The following is a 17552-nucleotide window of genomic DNA, read 5'->3' as shown; positions in this document are numbered from 1 at the left end:
CACCGCCCGAAGCTGTGACTGCGGCACGAGGCTGTCACATCACCCGCCGCCATTCAGTGCTCAAGTGGAAAACCGCTGGCTCACACCATCGCCGAGCCTCACCCAACTCATCCCAAATCAACCCCTAGCCCTTGGGACTGACAGCAAGTGACCAGTGTCTGCTACTGGAAACTCTCATCAGAACCACCCAAGGCTAACTCCCACCCTTAAGGGACACGCGTCGCAGAAGATTAAGCTTCCTCAAGTCTCAATGTACAATCTAGCTCGTAAAAAAAAAAAAAGGAACGTGCCCGAAAGAACCAGCGTGAATTCATCGCCTATACGTGCTCAACGCCAGCGCGACCTATAGCTGTGCGAGGGTAAGCTGAAACCTCTCCTGTAATCGCTCAGCAGCGTGGGGAGGCAGGGGAGGAATGCCGCCCGTCAGGTCCTTGCCGAGGAGCATTTGCAAAGCTGAGCGCTGGTGAAGAGGCTTCTCAAACAATTTGCTAGAAAGCTCTGAGGAGCCCGGATACAAAATATTTCTGAAGCTGCCCATATAGCCCTCCATGAACAGCACCCTTCTCAGAAAGCAGGTTAGAAAATACAGACCATAACCTTATTCAGGGTCACCAAGACAGCGAATGCCACAGCTGAGCGCTGCAGCGAGACCACAGCACGAGACAGGAGTTAGGAAGGAGAAATCCTCGCCAGAAACCTTCGTTTGAATACCTACTGACAGGGCAGGCGAGGTTAGGAGCCAATTTTCCTGAAGAAAACCCCAAAGTGAAACTAAACACCGTCCACCTCCAGGACTAGGACAAGATCTACTGCCGTTCCCAAGCCCGCCAGCACCAGGGCCATGCCTCTCCCTCCTGCTCCTCCAGGCCGGGCCTGCTGTGCTCCTTCCACGCCGCGACTCAGGCTACTAACTTGCAGAAAGGTAACTGGGAGTGGGGGGAGAAAAAAGAAAAGCTCAGCGCAGCAAAAGGACTGGCAAACAGCTCACTGCCACCACGTGCGCGGGACGAGGACCTCGCCTCTCCAGGAGCAGCGAGCGTGCCACCAGCCCAGCCCGAGCCACCTGCGGTGAGGCCGGGCTCCGTGGCGAGCCCCCTGCAGCCACAGGTGCACGGAGGGAGCTGCAGGGCGGCACGCAGCCGTGGAGGAGCCCCTCGGTGGCAGAGACACCGGGGCATTTCCTAGCGTGCACTGAGCTAGCCTCTGGAAACCTGCGCTGCTGGGCTGCAGCGACCTTGAGCAGGACAGAGCATGGGAGAAAAACAGGGTGCACGATCTCACCTGCGCCAAGAACCTCCGGCAGGAGCCGCCGCCAGGTGAAAAGCTTGAACTCGTGCTGCGGCCCCAGCACGCGGGAAGCCCAGCGGGGCCGCTCAGCACCAGGAGAGGGAGGCCCCCGCTTCCTTGCCACGCCAAGCCCTGGCGCTGCTCCTCCTCCTGACAGCTCCCACGCCGGGCGCAAGGGGCAGAGGGGGGACACCCCCCGGGGCACCCCGCTCACGGGGCCAGCGAGCACCAGCTCCTCGGGACGGCGCTGCGCCAGCAGGCCAGCCTGCACGCTCGGGAGAGAGGCAGTGACAAAGAAGGCAGTAACGCCAAATATATACAACGCCATCCCCGCTGGCAAGCTGAACTTCAATCCAGCAAAGCTGAACTATGGACAGTTTTAAGCCAGCTGGTAAATGCAGGAAGATACGCAGACAGAAACATGCGCTAGAAGAGGAAACGCACCTATCTAAATTACTCCAGCAGGTTAATGTGTTATCTTCCCTTCCAGCAGCACCTCAGTAGTTTGGCCAAACTTACTTGATCTCGCAGAACTAGACCTAAAAGCACCGGTTCTTTAGGTTGATCTTTTATTTTTTCACAGCTTAAACATGGTCACAGTCCTCAGCGAATCGGGTTTAAGGTACACAGCTCTCCAGACGGCACAAACATCCTAAGAACAAACATTTTCAGCATACCAAGACCTCAGATATGCTAGGTCAATCCAACTGTGTTTATCTGTATTTTGCCCAAATCGCTGCTGAAGTACTCTGAGCTCAAGGAGCAGCAGCCTCCCTCCCCACCGATCCAGCAAGAGACCAGAAGTAATCGGCAGACAGCCTACGAGCACCACAAAGAATGCCAGAGACATTTATTTACACAACCGCTGCTTGCCCAAGGAGAACTTTGAGTTTGCATTTTCCTCGTTCAAATTAACCATTACCGGAATTAATTCCTCCGTATTATTCCTCAGCTCACAGGAGGGAAGGCACAAGCCACCCAAAATCACCCCTGCAATGAAACTTGCAGTCACTGCCGAAAGGAGCCGGCCACAGCTCCTCCCGGGCTGGCACAGCACAGCGGCCCCCCTCCAGGACAACCCCACCTTATTTCTCCCCGGAGCACGGAAAAGGCAGCGAGGCAACACTCCTGCTGCTGTGCCACGTTGCTCCTGCCGGGGGACCTGGGGGTCAGCGCAAAGCACCGAAGCCCCTCTCCTCACAGCTGCGACCATCAGCTTCCCCGTGCACGCGGAGCGGGGCGCAGCGCTCCCCCCGACATCCTCCCTCGCTGCCAGGGCCTAACTCTGAAGGCTGGAGACACGCGAGGATTCCTCTAAAGCAGCCGCCCGTGGAAGATAAGTTACGGTCAGGTTTGAGCCAATTCCAGCCGCGCATTTCACAGCGCAAGCGCTTGGGGGTCTCGCCGTACCTGCCAAGGGTCCAGCTCCGTCTCCTGTGGCAGCCGAGCCCAGCACACCGGGCAGTAAGAGACAGGAGAGGGGAGCGGATTAGCAGCGCTGCTCCGCCTGCTGCAAACAGTGCTCGACCTAGCAGCAAGCTTCAGGCACGTCTAAAAGCAGAGAAGTGCTTGTGGTTAACAAATTCCGTACGGAGCCTACGGGAACACAGCAAGACACCGAACACGCTGACTGGTACCAGCCCAGCGGCTTCTTCCAATTCTCCAGGCCTAAAATTATGCAGGATTTACTTAGTGTAAAGGAAGGGGCACTGCTAAGCTAGCACGCACCCTGCACACCAGCACCTCGTTGTTCAAGAATTCGTGCCAGGTCCCGAAGAAAGATGCAGGAATTCCTGCAGCACGAGGACAGCCAGCGCGACCTGGGAGCGGCGACGCTTTGCTGACCGCCTCTCTGAGCGACCAGCGGCGTTCCCGGCGCTTCGGCTCGCTCTCGAGCTTCTCCCGTTGGCATACTACCCTATATTTAGGACAGAAGAGCACAATGACAGGCGCTGGGAAGAACGAATTAAGGGGCTTAGGACGCCTGGAATAGCAGCAGAGACGCAGAAACCTGCACTGAGTTAGAAACTCCTGGAGCGAGGGCTCCAGGGGCAGAACGGGGTCTGGGAGCCGAAGCCGTTACGGGACGGCACGCCGCGGGAGGCTGGACAAGGAGCCCGGGATGAGCGGCACTCCCACGGCGGCGGGAGGAAGCCCCTGCCGGGAGGGGCCGGGAGAAGAGACGTGACCGCTCTTTTTACCCACAAGGAGGATTTTTAGCCTCGGTTCGGACGGGCGGGGGACGTCGGAGCCATCTCCTCAAGCCCGAGGCCCCAGGACCGAGCCCCCCACGGCCCCCACCTCCCGGTCCCAGCCCGGGGGGGGCCGCGGCCCCCGGCAGGTCTCGCTGTCCCGGGGCTGAGCCGGGCCCCGCCGCCTGTTGCTCGGGGGCGGCCGGGAGCCGCGCGGGGAGGCCGCCCGGGGGTCGGGTCCCCCTCGGAGGCGGGGGCTCCGCCGCGGCCGCCCCGGTGCCGGCGGCGGCCCAAGGTCAGCCCCGCAGCCCCGCCGAGCCCCCCGCGGGGCTCCGAGCCCGGGCCAGGCCGCTCCCCGCACAGCCGGGGCCGCTGGGCGCCCGCTACCGGGAAACCCCCGGCCCGGCCCGGCCCTGCCGCCCACCGAGGGGGGGGGGGGGGCGCGCCCAGGCCCAGGCTGAGGCCTTGGCGGGGCCGTTCCGCCGCCCGCTGCCCGAGGCGCCGGGGCCCTGCCGCCGCTGCCGGGCCGGGCCCGCCCGGTAGGCCAAGGGCAGTGCGGCAGGTGCCGCCGGGCGGCGGCGAGGCGAGGCGAGGCGAGGCCCCGCCGCGCCGTTCTCCCCCCCCCCAACCCCGCGTGCCCCCTCCGCCGCTCACCGTGCGCGGCCGGGCCCCGAGGCCGCTCCCGGAGGCCGCTCCCCGCCGCCAGCGGCCCCGACGCACCGAGCGGGCGGCGCGGCGCGAGCGCGACCCCGCGCGGGCACGTACCTGGGGGCGGGGCCCGGCGGCGCCTGGCAACCGGCGGCACGAGCGCGCCGCGGCCAATCGGCGCCCGCCGCCCGCGCCCGCCGCGCCCCCTCCCGGCCCCGCCCCACCTGGCCGCGCGCGCGGCACCGCCCCCCCCTCCCCGCGCCCTGCGCCCGGCCCGCCCCCGCCCGCCAGGCCGCGCCCCCACCCACCGGGCCGTGCCCACCCACCAGGCCACGCCCCCACCATCGGGCCACGCCCCCACCCATCAGGCCACGCCCCCACCACCAGGCCACGCCCCCATCATCAGGCCACGCCCCCACCATCAGGCCACGCCCCACCCAGACAAGCACCACCCCCACCCAGCAGGCCCCGCCCCCACCCAATAGACCCCGCCCCCTCAAGCAGGCCCCGCCCCCACCCAACAGGCTCCACCCCCACCCAACAGGCCCCGCCCCCACGCAGCAGGCCACGCCCCCACCCAGCAGCCCCGCCCCCGCTAGGCCCCGCCCACCCGCTAGGCCCCGCCCCCTCCCGGCAGGCCCCGCCCCCGCCCGCCAGCGCCATGCCGGCGGTGCCGCGGGTGCTGCTGGCCCTGGCCGTGGCCGCGGCGCTGGGCGCAGGTAGGGCCCGGGCCGGGGGCCGCGGGGCCGCCGGGGGATGGGCGGCGCTGGGCAGCCCGGACGGGGCCCCCCGGGCCGGCCCCGCGCCCCCCGGCGCCCAGCTCCCGCCGCGCTCCCCAGGCCCCCGCTCGCCCCTCAACGACTTCCAGCGCCTGCGAGCCACCGAGCTGCTGCCCGTGCCCCCCGAGGCGCCGCCGCCGCCGCCCGAGCCGGGCCCGGCCGAGCAGTGCGCCCAGCGCTGCGCCACCAGCCCGGCCTGCCGGTGAGCCGCGGCGCGGGGCGAGCGCGGCTGCGGCCGCTGAGCGGCCCGGTGCCCCATGCCCCGTGCCACCCCGCTGTCGCGCCCCGCAGGGCTTTCCACCACGAGCGGCAGAGCCAGCTGTGCCAGCTGCTGCCCTGGACGCAGCACTCGCCCCGCGTCCGCCTGCAGAAGAACATCCACTACGACCTGTACCAGAAGAAAGGTGGGCCGGCGCCGAGGCTGCACGCCGGGCACCCGCCGCGGGGCTCCCCGGTGCCCGCACGGCTCTGACGCGGTGCCCGGCTCTGCCCAGACTACCTGCGGGAGTGCATCGTGAACCACGGCACCAGCTACCGCGGCACACGGGCCACGACGGAGAAAGGTCTGCGCTGCCAGCACTGGCAGGCCACCACGCCGCACGACCACAGGTGCCACCGTGCCCCCCGCCGCCCCCCCAGCGGCTGCGGGCACCAGCCCTGGGCAGCACGGGGCGATGGGACACGGGACGGGACAGCGTGGGGCCATGGGCTACGGGGTGGGGGCAGCACGGGGGCAGTGGGGACGGCGCCGGGGCAGTGGCGCTGACGGGGGGTGGCACAGGTTCCTGCCGTCCCCACGCAACGGGCTGGAGGAGAACTACTGCCGCAACCCCGACCGGGACAAGCGGGGCCCGTGGTGTTACACTGTCGACCCCAGCGTGCGGCACCAGAGCTGCGGCATCAAGAAGTGCGAGGATGGTGAGCGCCGTGCCCCGGGGACACCCTGTGCCGCTAGTCCCCGCCACCGCTGAGGCCACCCCCCCGCTGTTGGCAGCTATCTGCATGACCTGCAATGGGGAGGATTACCGGGGCTTCGTGGACCACACCGAGTCAGGGACCGAGTGCCAGCGCTGGGACCTGCAGCACCCGCACAAGCATCCCTTCCACCCCGACAAGTACCGGCCCGGGGGCGCGCAGCCACGGTGGTGACAATGAACGCTTGTCACCCTCAACCACTGCTCCCCATCTCTTGCCCAGGTACCCCGAGAAGGGTCTGGATGACAACTACTGCCGCAACCCTGACGGCTCCGAGCAGCCCTGGTGCTACACTGTTGACCCCGCTCGGGAGCGCGAGTATTGCCGCATCCGCGTCTGCAGTAAGTCCCCACTGGCGTCACCTGCAGGGCTGGGGCCGGCTGTCCTCGGTGCCACCCTCACCCCGCTGTTCTCTGGCCACACAAGCAGAGAAGCGTCCGCGGCCCCTCAACGTCACCACCAGCTGCTTCAGGGGGAAAGGCGAAGGCTACCGGGGCCGGGTGAACGTCACCGTGTCGGGCATCCCGTGCCAGCGCTGGGACGCCCAGGCACCCCACCGGCACCACTTTGTGCCCGAGAAGTACCCATGCAAGTAGGTCTGGTGGGGCAGGATGGGGTGGCCGTGGACAGCACCCGCGGGCACGGGCACGCACGTGGCTGCTCTGCCAGGGACCTGCAGGAGAACTTCTGCCGCAACCCCGATGGCTCGGAGGCGCCGTGGTGCTTCACCACCCGCCCCAGCGTCCGCGTTGCCTTCTGCTTCCACATCCGCCGCTGCGACGACGAGCTGGGTGCTCAGGGTGAGCCCCGCTCCCCTGGGCCTGTGGGTGCCCCCATCAGAGCGCCCGCCTGTGACAGAGTGCTCCCTGCCTGCCCCCAGAGTGCTACCACGGCCACGGCGAGACGTACCACGGCCACGTCAGCAAGACGCGCAAGGGCATCACGTGCCAGCGCTGGGACGCCCAGACACCCCACGTGCCGCAGTGAGTGTGTGCAGGAGCCTCCCGGGGGCTGGTGCACAGGGACGGGGATGGGGACAGCGATGGCGACTCCCTCCCGGCAGGATCTCTCCCGCCACCCACCCCGAGGCCCACCTGGAGGAGAACTACTGCCGCAACCCTGACAACGACAGCCACGGCCCCTGGTGCTACACCATGGACCCCCGCATGCCCTTTGACTACTGCGCCATCAAGCCCTGCTGTGAGCCCTGGCCCCGCTGAGCCCCGGCTGCCCTGTGGCGTGCTTGTGGCCACCCCGCTGCAGCCACCCCCTTGCTTTTCTCTCCGCAGCTGGCAACGCAGTGCCGTCCATCCTGGAGAGCATGGGTAGGGACAGGGGGATGCTGGGTGCCACGCGGCGGGCAAGGACGCCGCCGGCTGATGCCTTCTGTGCGCACAGAGGCGGTGACGTTCGAGCAGTGTGGCCGGCGGGACGAGAGGCTGCAGCTCAAGGGGCGCATCGTGGGCGGGCAGCCCGGCAACTCGCCGTGGACCGTCAGCATCCGCAACCGGTGAGCGGGCGCCCCGCGTGCCAGCACCGCTGCGCCACCAGCTGGGCGCCCACCCTAGCTGCCCTCCCTCGGTGCCTGCAGGGCCGGCGTGCACTTCTGCGGCGGGTCCCTGGTGAAGGAGCAGTGGGTGATCAGCATCCGCCAGTGCTTCTCCTCCTGGTGAGCTTGGGGACAGCATGCAAGGCACCGGGCACCACTGTGCCCTGATGTCCCCATCCTGCAGCGACGCGGACCTGTCGGGCTACGAGGTGCACCTGGGGCTGCTGTTCAAGGACCCCGGCCCTGCAGACCCCGACCTGCAGGCCATCCCCATCGTGCACATCTTCTGCGGTCCCTCTGAGTCCCACCTGGTGCTGCTGAAGCTGGCGAGGTGAGCAGCCGAGCCCGGTGTCCTGCGCCCTGGCGCTGTCGGGGCTGGCGCCACGTCCCCCCCGTCCGTCCCTCCGCAGGCCGGCCGTGCTGAACAAGCGCGTGGCCTTGATCTGCCTGCCGCCCGAGCGCTACGTCGTGCCTGCGGGCACCACCTGCGAGATCGCTGGCTGGGGGGAAACCAGAGGTACCCGATGTGGGCAGCCCCAGCCACGGCATCCCCCTGCAGCGGTGCCCCCTGCCCGCGGCATCCCCTGCCCGTGCCGTTCCCATGCAGTGGCACCTTCACGCCCACAGCATCCCCGTGGTTGTCGTGTCCCCCTGCTTGCAACATCCCTTGCCCATAGCATCCTCTGCTGCCCACGGCATCCTCTGCCCACAGCACCCCCCCTCCTGCAGCATCCCCCTGCCCATCCCATGGCAGCCCCTTCTCATGCCCTCCCCCTTCCGTGCCATCCCCCGCCGCCGCCCCGGGGGCTGGCTCCCTGCAGGCACGGCGGACAGCCGCGTGCTGAACGTGGCCCAGCTGCCGGTGCTGGCCCACGGCGAGTGCCAGGCGGCGCTGCGTGGGCGCCTGACGGAGAGCGAGCTGTGCACCGCCCCGCTGCGCACCGGCGTGGGCGCCTGCGAGGTGAGTTTGGCCAGGGGCTGTGGGGCCAGGTGGGCTCGGGGCCACCCCCCCCCCCCCGGTATGGGGGTCACAGCGCTCTTTTGGCCCTGCAGGGAGATTACGGGGGGCCCCTGGCCTGCCTGACCGCCGACTGCTGGGTGCTGGAGGGGGTGATCACCCCGTCCCGTGTCTGCGCCCGCACCGACCAGCCCGCCCTCTTCATCCGTGTCTCGCTCTACGTCAACTGGATCCACAAGGTCATGAAGATGGTCTGAGCCGGGCTGCGGGCGGCTGGAGGGGTGGCACCCCCCTGCCTGCCCCCCCGATCCCAATAAAGGGAGTGGAGCCAGCCTCTGTCTGTGTTGCAGCGTGGCCAAGATGCACAAGACAGCACTGCACGAGGTGGCACACGTTTATTTAGCGGCAAGCCCACATCCCCATTTCCATCCTGTGCCATCACTTGCTCCATTCTCCTCTGGTCCCGGTGCCATCCCCAGGACCCCCAGTCACGCCAAGGCCAGCACGGCCACGGGGCCACTGCAGGTGCTAGGGGCTGTGCTGGGGCTGTCTCAGGTGTTGGAGGAACCAGCGGGCACAGTTCCCAAAAACATCGGCCTCCGTCTCTGTGCCTGCCAGCGCGTGGCCGCCCTCCGGGTACCACAGCAGCCTGGGGGGGGGCAGGGGATGCTCAGCCGGCGCCCCAGGGCTCCCTGCCTGCTCCCCCCGACCCCTGCGCCCCGCTCACCGTGCCGGCACCCCACTGGCCCGCAGCACCCGGTACAGCTCCAGCGCCTGCGTGGGGCTGACCCGCCGGTCCCGGGCACCCACGCACAGCAGCACCGGCGCCCGTACCTGCGGCACAAGCAGTGGTGGGTGCTCAGTCCCCACCCCTGGACCCCCCGCGTCCATCCCCCTGTGCTGTACCCGGTGCACCTGGGCGATGGGCGAGCGCTGCAGCATGGTGGCTACGTCCTCGGCACGGGGCACCCGCTCGAAGGAGTAGGGCAGCCCCAGGGACACGTAGCGCCTGCAGGAGGGAGGCGGGGGGGGGTGACGTGGTGCCCACGGCACGGAGCAATGCAGCGCGGCGTGGGGCGGGTGACTCTCACCAGTCGGGGATGTCGGAGGTGCCCAGCAGGGCGGGCAGGTTGGAGACGGGGTTGCGCAGGGCGCACACCTGGTAGCGTTTGGGCTCACGGGCAAGGAGGTGGAGGGCGATGAAGGCTCCGTGGGAGCCGGCGAGCAGGGCCAGGCGGCGTGAGTCGAGGGGCTCGCTGCGCAGTGCCTGCTCCACTGCCAGCTGCAGGCGTGGGGCACCCCACTGTCAGCACCCCACACCGCCAGCACCCCGCACCCTCAGCACCCTGTCCCAGTGCCCCCCCCACCTGTGTGTCCGCCACATCCTGCTCACCCACGCGGGACAGCAGTGAGTCGATGCTGGCCTGCCCGAAGCCCAGGGAGCCGCGGTAGTTCACTGGGGAGATAGGGTTTGCGGGGTGCCACATCCCCAGCGTGGCACGGGGGACACCCAGAGCCGGGGTCCCCAGCACTTACCCAGGAGCACAGCGAACCCCAGCCGGCACAGTGCGGCCATGCTCGGGCGCCAGCGGGCATCGAAGACGGCATGAGGGCCACCTGGGGACAACGGGGACATCACTTGGGGTGCCACCAGCAGCGCAGGGCTGTCCCCGTTGCCCCCTCACTCACCGTGGGGGCACACAACGAGGGGGTGCGGTGCCATGCTGCCCGCTGGGCTCAGCAGCAGCGCCTCGAAGGGCTGGATGCCTGCACCGAGGAAGGGGCCCTGCTCAGCCCCCACTGCCCGGGGTACCTAGTGCCCCCAGACCCTTCCCGCCCCCCTCCACCCAAGGGCCCCCAGCACCCAGTAGCAGCCGGGTGCCTGGGGGCCCCTGGGCGCTCACCATGCGGAGCAGGGCTCTGCCCACCGCAGGGCGGCCGGACCATCAGGGTTTTCCAGGTGATGCCGGGCACTGTCGGGGCATCCTCCACTGTCACCCAGCGCAGGGACAGCTCCTGACCCAACGGTGGCAGCTCTGCCACGACCTGGGGACGGGCGCTGAGTGGCACCGGGGCACCCCCTTCCCTCGGCAAGGTGTCATCGGCCCCTGGCATGGCCCCAGTGCGGCGCGGTGCCGTGCCACGGTGCTGCTCACCAGGCGGGGTGGGCGATGTGGGGCTGAGCAGGTGGCCACGAGCAGGTCCCACTGGATGGTGAGCAGCTCCCAGCAGCCTTCGGGTGACCCTGGAGACAACAGCACCCCGATGGGCGCCAGGGCTCATCCCGACTTGCCAACGCACCGCGAGCAGCCAGGCGCAGCGTACCGGCAGTGAGGTTGGTGACAGCGGCCGCCTCCGTGTCCACAAGCAGCAGGTCCTGCGAGGGGACAGAGCGCGGGATCCCACGTCACCATGGGGGCTGTGTCGCAGCCCTGCTCCGTCCCTGTCCCCCAGCTCACCGTGCGGCTCCGCTGTGGGGTGCCCAGCAGGGCTCGCCGGCTGTCGGCTGCCCAGCACCGCGGCGGCAGCTCTGCGGCATAGATCCCGGTGAAGGCTGCGAGCAGGGCAGGGCACTGCTGGGCTGGGGTGGTGGCCCCCGGCACGGGGGGGGGCATCCGACCCCCCCAGCAGCACCCAGCCCCGCTGGCTGCGTGGCTCTCACCGCCCGTGGGCTCCTGCACCACGTCAAGCACCGTCACCGTCTGCCGTGTCTGCCAGGTGAGCTGGGGAGAGCCAAGCCCCGATGGGGAAACTGAGGCACGGGGGATTTGGGGACCGAGAAGGATTTTGGGGACCGCTCCTGTCCAACGGGGAGGGGTGGCCCAGCACGCGCAGTCCCCCTCACCATCCGCAGCTGCAGGCACTGCCGGTGGGGCCCTCCCACGGCCCCCTCCAGGTAAAGCAGGCGCCGGCCGTCGGGGCTCAGCCGGGGCGAGCAGGCGGCACGGGGCTGTGCCGACAGCAGCTCTGCGGGCAGCGGGGTCAGCGCCACGGGGACACTGGGGACCGAGGGCACCCCGGTGTCCCCAGCGCTCACCACAGCGCCTGCTGGCCACTTCCAAATGGAAAATGCCCGACCTGGGAAGGAGTGACCCAGTCAGCACCCCGTGGCTATGTCCAGCCCTCACCGTGCTGGCACGGGGTGGGCATCACGGCCGCACCAGTTGGGGCTCACCTCCTGTTGGAGCAGGCGCTCAGCCCCAGGCGGAAGGGCTCGTGCCACCAGCCCACAAACACCACGCCAGTGTCGTCCGGGGACCACAGAGCCTGCGTGAGAGCTGGGCTTGTGCCGGAGCCACGGGCCATTCCCACTGACCCCCCAGGGCTCTGCCCCACATCCTGACCTGGCCGGGGGAGACGTGCTCGGGGACGCCGTCCAGCACCGAGATGCTGCTGCCCTCGATGTCCAGCACGCAGAGCACGGGGACGCTGCAGGTGCTCAGCGCCTCCCCCCAGTCCTCACGGTACACGAACTGCTCGCCCTGCTCATGGCGTGTGTGGCACGGTCACCGGCACGCTCACCATGCGCGTGGCACGCTCACGGTAAGCTCGCCACCCACCTCCTCCTCCTCCTCCTCCTCCTCCTCTGCCGGCCTGGCTGCCCCCGGCACAAGCCACGGGCTGGGTTTTGGTGGCCTGGGCTGGCTCCTCTCGGCCACATAGAGCAGCCGCGTCTCCGAGCGGGACCAGGCCAGGCAGGCAAAGGGACCTGGTGCGGGAACAGGGTGCCAAAGCCCAGCGTGGCATGGGCACAGCCAGCGGGGCCACCAGCCGTGCCGCCCTCGCCTGCACCCTGGGAGTATTTTGGGAGGGGGCCCTACCCTCTGTGTAGACCCTGCCGTGCTTCCCCAGCGCTGTCAGGTCCACGCCGTGGCTGCGCCCGCAGCCATCCCACACCTGGGCGAGGGGGGGCTCAGCACAGGCACGCCCTGCCCGCAGCACCCACCTCCCCAGCGAGCCCCGGGCACCCGCGTTACCTCCAGCAACTCGTGGCCCTGCAGCGGGCAGCGGGTGAGCACGGCGCGGCGCTGCCCCGACGGCGAGTCCTGGCTGAGAAGCCTGCGGGCGGCAGGGAGGCTGCAGCCACGGGCACGGCCGCGCTGCCCCGTCCCGAAGCCCAGCCGCGAGCCCTACTGGTTGCGGATCTCGCCGCTGAGCGCTGCCCGGCTGGCAGCAAGGCCGCCGCCAGCGTGCTGCAGGCTGTAGTGCCGGCTGAAGCGCAGGAGCCGCCGGCGGCGCAGGTCTGGCTGGCTGCACTCTGCGGGACGGGGACGTCAGCGCCCGCCCGTGCCGAGAGCGCCGGGGGCGCGCGAGCCCCAACTCACCGGTGTAGAGGCGGAAGGCCTGGCCCCCCACCGCCGCACCCAGCGCGGCGCGGGTGATGGCAGGGAAGCGGCTGAGCTCCCGGTAGCAGGAGCCGGGGTGGCTCTGCCGCCCCTCTGCCGGCTCCCCCAGGCTTTCCGTGCCCCACCGTCTCCCCGAGGCCATGGGGCCGCTCTGCCGCCGCGCTGGGCCGCCGGCGTCTGCAGCTCCACAGCGGGGCAGGGTGCCAAGGCATGTGCAGGCCGCCCGGCTGGGACCAGTGCCAGACCCGCTGCCTTGTGCACACCCAGGAAGGGCAGCGGGGTGCTGGGAGCTGGCACCGGGACATCTCCACCCTCTGCTGCGTGACCCCGCCGTGGTCACGAGGCACCGGTGGCTGCAGCACCATCACGGACAACCCCAGTGCTGAGCTACACCGTTTATTGGGGAGTACACGCCGGGGCCCTCTCAGCACCGCAGGTGCTCGAGCAGCCACTGCACGATGTTCATGAAGCCGTCGGCTTCGGCCTCGACGCCAGCCAGCGAGTGGTTGTTCCCCGGGTACCAGAGCAGCCTGCAGGGCAGGGGGGGGTTAGCGCCGTGCCCGCAGCCTGCTCCCCAGCACCCAGACCCTACTCACCGCGTGGGGACACCCCGAGCCTTCAGGGCACGGTAATACTCCAGCCCCTGCTTGGGGGGCACGCGGCGGTCGTCCTCCCCCAGCATCAGCAGCACGGGCGTGCGGACCTGCGGGGGGCACGGCTCAGCGCTGGTGCCGCAGGCGGGTGCAGGGGACGGGATGGGGACGGGGCTGTACCCGGTCAACGTAGCGTATGGGTGACTTCTGCAGCATCTCCGTCCACTGGGCTGGGTCCGGCAGGGCAGCCGGCACGTAGGGCAGCCCCGTCTCCGTCAGGCACCTGCGGGCGAGAGGCAGGGGGGCACATGCAGGGCCGGGGTCGGGGGGAGCCGGGGGGCGCAGCACTCACCAGTCGGGGATGTCGGTGGTGGTGACCATGGAGGCAATGTTCACCACGGGGTTGCGGACCACGCAGGCGTGGTAGGTGTCGGGGAACTGCCCGATGAGGTGGCACGCCAGGAAGCCCCCGTGTGAGCCGCCCACCAGGGCCACCCGGCTGGAGTCCAGCAGCTCCTCCTGCAGCACCCGCTCCACGCAGAGCTGCGACCGCAGGGGACACGCGCCGAGGTGGGGACATGCCCGCACCCGGGTCTCCCTCCCTGGGGGCACCCACAGGGCGAGGGGGCTCGCACGTCTGCCGGGACCCTACCTGCACATCCCGCACGTCCTGCGTGCCCACGTTGCCCGGCAGGGAGTTCACGCTGTCCTGGCCAAAGCCCAGCGAGCCGCGGTAATTCACTGGGCAAGACAGCGTCAGAAACCTTCCGCCCCCCGCCCCGGACCCTGTGGGCTCTGTAGGGGTGCCGTGCCCCGCCGCCCCCCCTGCTCACCCAGCAGCACGGCGAAGCCCACGCGGCAGAGCACGGCTGGGTACAGCGTCCACCCGGCAGAGAAGACGGTGTGGGGTCCCCCTGCGAGGGGCAGGCAGTGGGGTGACACCGCGCGGCCACAGCCAGCGCTGGGGGGGGGGGGGGCGGCGGGGGGCAAGCTCTCACCGTGGGGCATCACAACCAGGGGGGGCTTCTGGGCAGTGGGACCCTCGCTTGGGCGCAGCAGGATGGCATCGAAGTCCAGGCCCCCTGCGGGGATGGCGGAGGCTGGGTCAGGGCTCAGCAGGGACGGGCGAGAGCCCTGCCGCCTCCGGTGCTCACCGTACTGGGGGTGCTCCTGCTCCGGGGGGGGCTGCAGGGTGCGGATGCTCCAGCTGATGCTGGGCACGGGGGGTGCATCCTGCAGGCACACCCACTGCACCTGCGCCTCCTGGCCCGCGCTGGGCAGGACAGCTACTTTCTGCGTGGGGAGAAGCAACAGTGCCAGCGTCCGGGGGGGTGGGGGTCACTGTGGGGACAGGGACGTCACTGTACCAGCGTGGGGGGGCAGCTCGGCGTGGAGAACTTGGCCACCAGGAGGTCCCGGTCAATGGTGAGGACAGACCAGCTCCCCTGGGGCGCCCCTGGGGAGGACAGAGGGTCAGACCTGCAGGCAGGACCAGCCCCAGCCCCGGCACGGCACAGCACGGCACGGCACGGCACTCACCGGCTGTCAGAGAGGTCGTGGCACCCGTCTGTGTGTCCACCACAAACACGTCCTAGGGGCAGGAGGGCAGAGTCCAGCCCGGCACCGTCACGGCCCCGCCACGTGTCCCCGGGCCGCACAGCCCCTTACCTGCTGGCTGCGCTGGGCCGTGTCCAGCACAAGCCTCCGGCTGTCGGCCGCCCAGCACAGCGCCGGCAGAGCGCTGCAGTAGATGCCGGGGAACGTGCCTGCGAGGGGAGCGTCGTCGCTCAGCGCCCCCAGCGCCCCATCTCCCCAGACCCCCCCGCGGGGCCGTACTCACCCCACGCCTGCCGCGGCACGGCCTCCAGCACGGTACGGGTGTGCTCGGTGTACCAGTCGTACTGCGGGACACATGGGCCGGGGGGGCTTTGCGGGCCTCATCCTGCCCATCAGGGTGGGGGCGGCACCCCCCTGCCCGCCAGCCCCCTCTGAACCCCCCGGGCACGTTTTGGGGCCGAGCTGCTCACCATGAGGAGGCGGCTGCACTGCTGGTGGGGGCCCAGGGCGCTGTTCTCCAGGTAGGCGATGCGGCACCGGTCGGGGCTGAGCCGCGGGGACCACACGGCCCTGGTGTCCTCCGAGAGCAGCTCTGCAAGGGGACGAGGGGACGCTGAGAGGCTGCAGGGGGCCTGGGCACCAGTGGGGCCTGGGGGCGAGCCACTCACCACAATTCCCACCCGTCAGGTCCACGTAGAAGAGGGCCGAGCTGCCGGGGAGAGGGGGACTGTCACTGCGGGGCGGGCTGGGGGTCCCCCAGGGCTTGGGGGTGGCCGGGGAGGACAGGCACTCACCGGCGGTTGGTGCAGTGCCGCAGCCCCAGGCGGAAGGGCTCGTGCCACCAGCCCACGAACACCACGCCGGTGTCATCTGGGGACCAGAAGGCCTGCCCGGAAGGAGACAGCGCAGCTCAGTGACGGCGTCTCCCATTCCCCACCACCTCCCGCGTCCCCTCTGTCCCCCGTCCTGACCTGCCCGGGGGAGACGTGCTCGGGGACGCCCTCCAGCACCGAGACGCTGCTGCCCTCGATGTCCAGCACGCAGAGCACGGGGACGCTGCGGGTGCTCAGCGTCTCCCCCCAGTCCTCGTGGTACACGAACTGCTCGCCCTGCGGCACGGCCCCATCAGCGCCAGCTGCGGGGCAGGGAGCCCTCGCCCTGGGGGTGGCGGGGGCCCACCTTGACGGGCGCGTCCGGCTTCTTGGGGCGCTCCAGGTCCTCATCGGTGGTGCAGTCCAGCTCCGGCGCTTTGCTCTGGAAGAAGGACTCGGCCTTGGGGCGCTTCTTCTCCGCCACGTAGAGCAGGTGGGTCTCCGAGTGCGACCAGGCCAGGCAGCCGAACTGGTCTGCAGGGAGGGTCAGGCACCAGCTGCCCTGTCCCCAGGGTCCCCCAGGGCCACCCCGTCCCTCGTCCCTCACCGTCATCATAGACGCTGCCGTGCTTGTCCAGCGCTGTCAGATCGATGCTCTTCACCTTGCGGTTCTGATCCCACACCTGGGGACGCAGGCACGGGGGGCAGCCCGAGCCCCCGGCCCCTTCCCTGCCGCGGCCCCCCCCGGCCCCCAGCTCACCTCCAGGAACTGCTTCTCCTTCTCCTTCTCCTTCTCCTTGCCGGCGGCCTTGCGCAGGACGGCCTTCAGCGCCCCGCTGGGGGACTCGCGGCTCAGCAGCCTGCGGGAAGGCGCCCGTCAGCCCCACGCCTCCAGCGGCGCGGGGACCCGGGGCACGCGGGGACCCACTCGTCCTTGATCTCGCAGCAGGTGCCGGCGGGCCCCGCGTAGACGATGGAGGTCCCGTCGTGGAAGACGAGGTACTGCCGGCAGGACTTGATGCTCTCAGCCCGCGCCAGGTCCCGCTGCGACCACTCTGCGCGGGGACGGGGGGACGGGGTGAGCACCCCCGACGCCCCCCTCCCCGCGTCCCCCTCGCCCCGTCCCCATCCCCGTACCGGTGTAGAGGCTGCAGTACTTGCCCCCGTACTGGGTGGTGACGTCGGGGCCCAGGCAGGCGGTGCTGAGCCCCGGGTGCTGGCTCAGCTCCCGGTACAGCCCCGCGACCTCCTCCAGGCTGGGCAGCACCTGCGGGACCCGCGGGCTGGCTGGGGGGCACGGGGCCGGGGCAGGGACCAGGGACATGGGGCAAGGCTGGGGGACCAGGGTACGTGGGGAGGGGGCTCTGGGGGTGCCAGGGCACGTGGGGGGCTGCTATTGGGGTACCAGGGCACGTGGGGGGCTATCAGGGTACCAGGACACTGGGGGGCAGTTATTGGAGTCCCAGGGCACGTGGGGGGCAGTTATTGGGGTACCAGGGCACGTGGGGGGCTGCTATTGGGGTACCAGGGCATATGGGGGGCAGTTATTGGGGTACCAGGGCACATGGGGGGCAGTTATTGGGGTACCAGGGGACATGGGGGGCAGTTATTGGGGTACCAGGGGACGTGGGGGGCAGTTATCGGGGTCCCAGGGCACTGGGGGGCAGTTATCGGGGTCCCAGGGCACACGGGGGGCGCCTGCGGGGCCCGTGCAGGCACCGGGGGGGTTCCGGGGACGGCGGGGAGGGGGGGGGGGGGGAGGCAGCGACGGGGCCGGGCCGGGCCGAGCCCCCGGGTGACGTCCCCCCCCCCCCCCCAGCCCCTCACCACCGGCTCCATGTCGCGGCGTCGGGGGG

At 69.8% G+C, this 17552-nt stretch overlaps 3 protein-coding genes across 6 annotated transcripts in view; 1 reads left to right on the top strand and 2 right to left on the bottom strand.

Moving 5' to 3' along the window:
- Window positions 1-4270, bottom strand: part of DAG1 (dystroglycan 1) — a 43667-nt gene extending 39397 nt beyond the window's left edge. The window contains exon 1 of one of the 3 annotated variants that reach the window (XM_080606628.1): window positions 4134-4270. The gene's annotated coding sequence lies outside the window, so the exon portion shown is untranslated. Of the gene's footprint in view, window positions 1-2697; window positions 2720-4133 lie in introns of those variants that run through there. The other 2 variants (XM_080606629.1, XM_080606631.1) reach the window with 2 other exon arrangements.
- Window positions 4271-4756: 486 nt separating this feature from the next.
- Window positions 4757-8720, top strand: MST1 (macrophage stimulating 1). 2 transcript variants are annotated; one of them, XM_080606598.1, is made up of 18 exons: window positions 4757-4846; window positions 4967-5108; window positions 5198-5310; window positions 5401-5515; window positions 5688-5824; window positions 5901-6021; window positions 6104-6222; window positions 6311-6473; window positions 6551-6681; window positions 6762-6864; window positions 6945-7081; window positions 7171-7206; window positions 7280-7391; window positions 7473-7550; window positions 7615-7761; window positions 7841-7947; window positions 8252-8391; window positions 8484-8720. In XM_080606598.1, exons 1-18 carry the CDS (start codon window positions 4789-4791, stop codon window positions 8643-8645), a joined length of 2121 nt encoding a protein of 706 aa, XP_080462724.1. In that variant the 5' UTR covers window positions 4757-4788; the 3' UTR covers window positions 8646-8720. The 2 variants fall into 2 exon arrangements, with proteins under 2 accessions (XP_080462724.1, XP_080462723.1); XM_080606597.1 differs by having other exon boundaries at window positions 6308-6473.
- Window positions 8721-8770: 50 nt separating this feature from the next.
- Window positions 8771-17064, bottom strand: APEH (acylaminoacyl-peptide hydrolase). Its single transcript, XM_080606599.1, is given in 39 exon segments — window positions 8771-9037; window positions 9116-9222; window positions 9295-9397; window positions 9480-9670; window positions 9756-9844; window positions 9925-10005; window positions 10078-10155; window positions 10293-10434; window positions 10545-10633; window positions 10714-10765; window positions 10848-11111; window positions 11234-11355; window positions 11426-11466; window positions 11564-11655; window positions 11733-11870; window positions 11949-12097; window positions 12210-12646; window positions 12714-13165; window positions 13168-13264; window positions 13331-13437; window positions 13508-13610; window positions 13680-13870; window positions 13980-14068; window positions 14161-14241; window positions 14326-14409; window positions 14482-14620; window positions 14695-14783; window positions 14867-14918; window positions 14996-15093; window positions 15168-15228; window positions 15355-15476; window positions 15553-15593; window positions 15679-15770; window positions 15856-15993; window positions 16064-16230; window positions 16304-16379; window positions 16457-16556; window positions 16625-16751; window positions 16834-17064. Coding segments are annotated over 39 exon segments (4989 nt in total). The 5' UTR covers window positions 17021-17064; the 3' UTR covers window positions 8771-8916.
- Window positions 17065-17552: the final 488 nt, after the last annotated feature.

The sequence above is a fragment of the Anser brachyrhynchus genome, assembly GCF_964034855.1.
Source record: "Anser brachyrhynchus genome assembly, chromosome: 10".
In the NCBI taxonomy this organism is placed as follows: domain Eukaryota; kingdom Metazoa; phylum Chordata; class Aves; order Anseriformes; family Anatidae; genus Anser; species Anser brachyrhynchus.
Note: the sequence above shows the minus strand (reverse complement) of the source record. Positions and strands in the feature narration are given on the sequence as shown.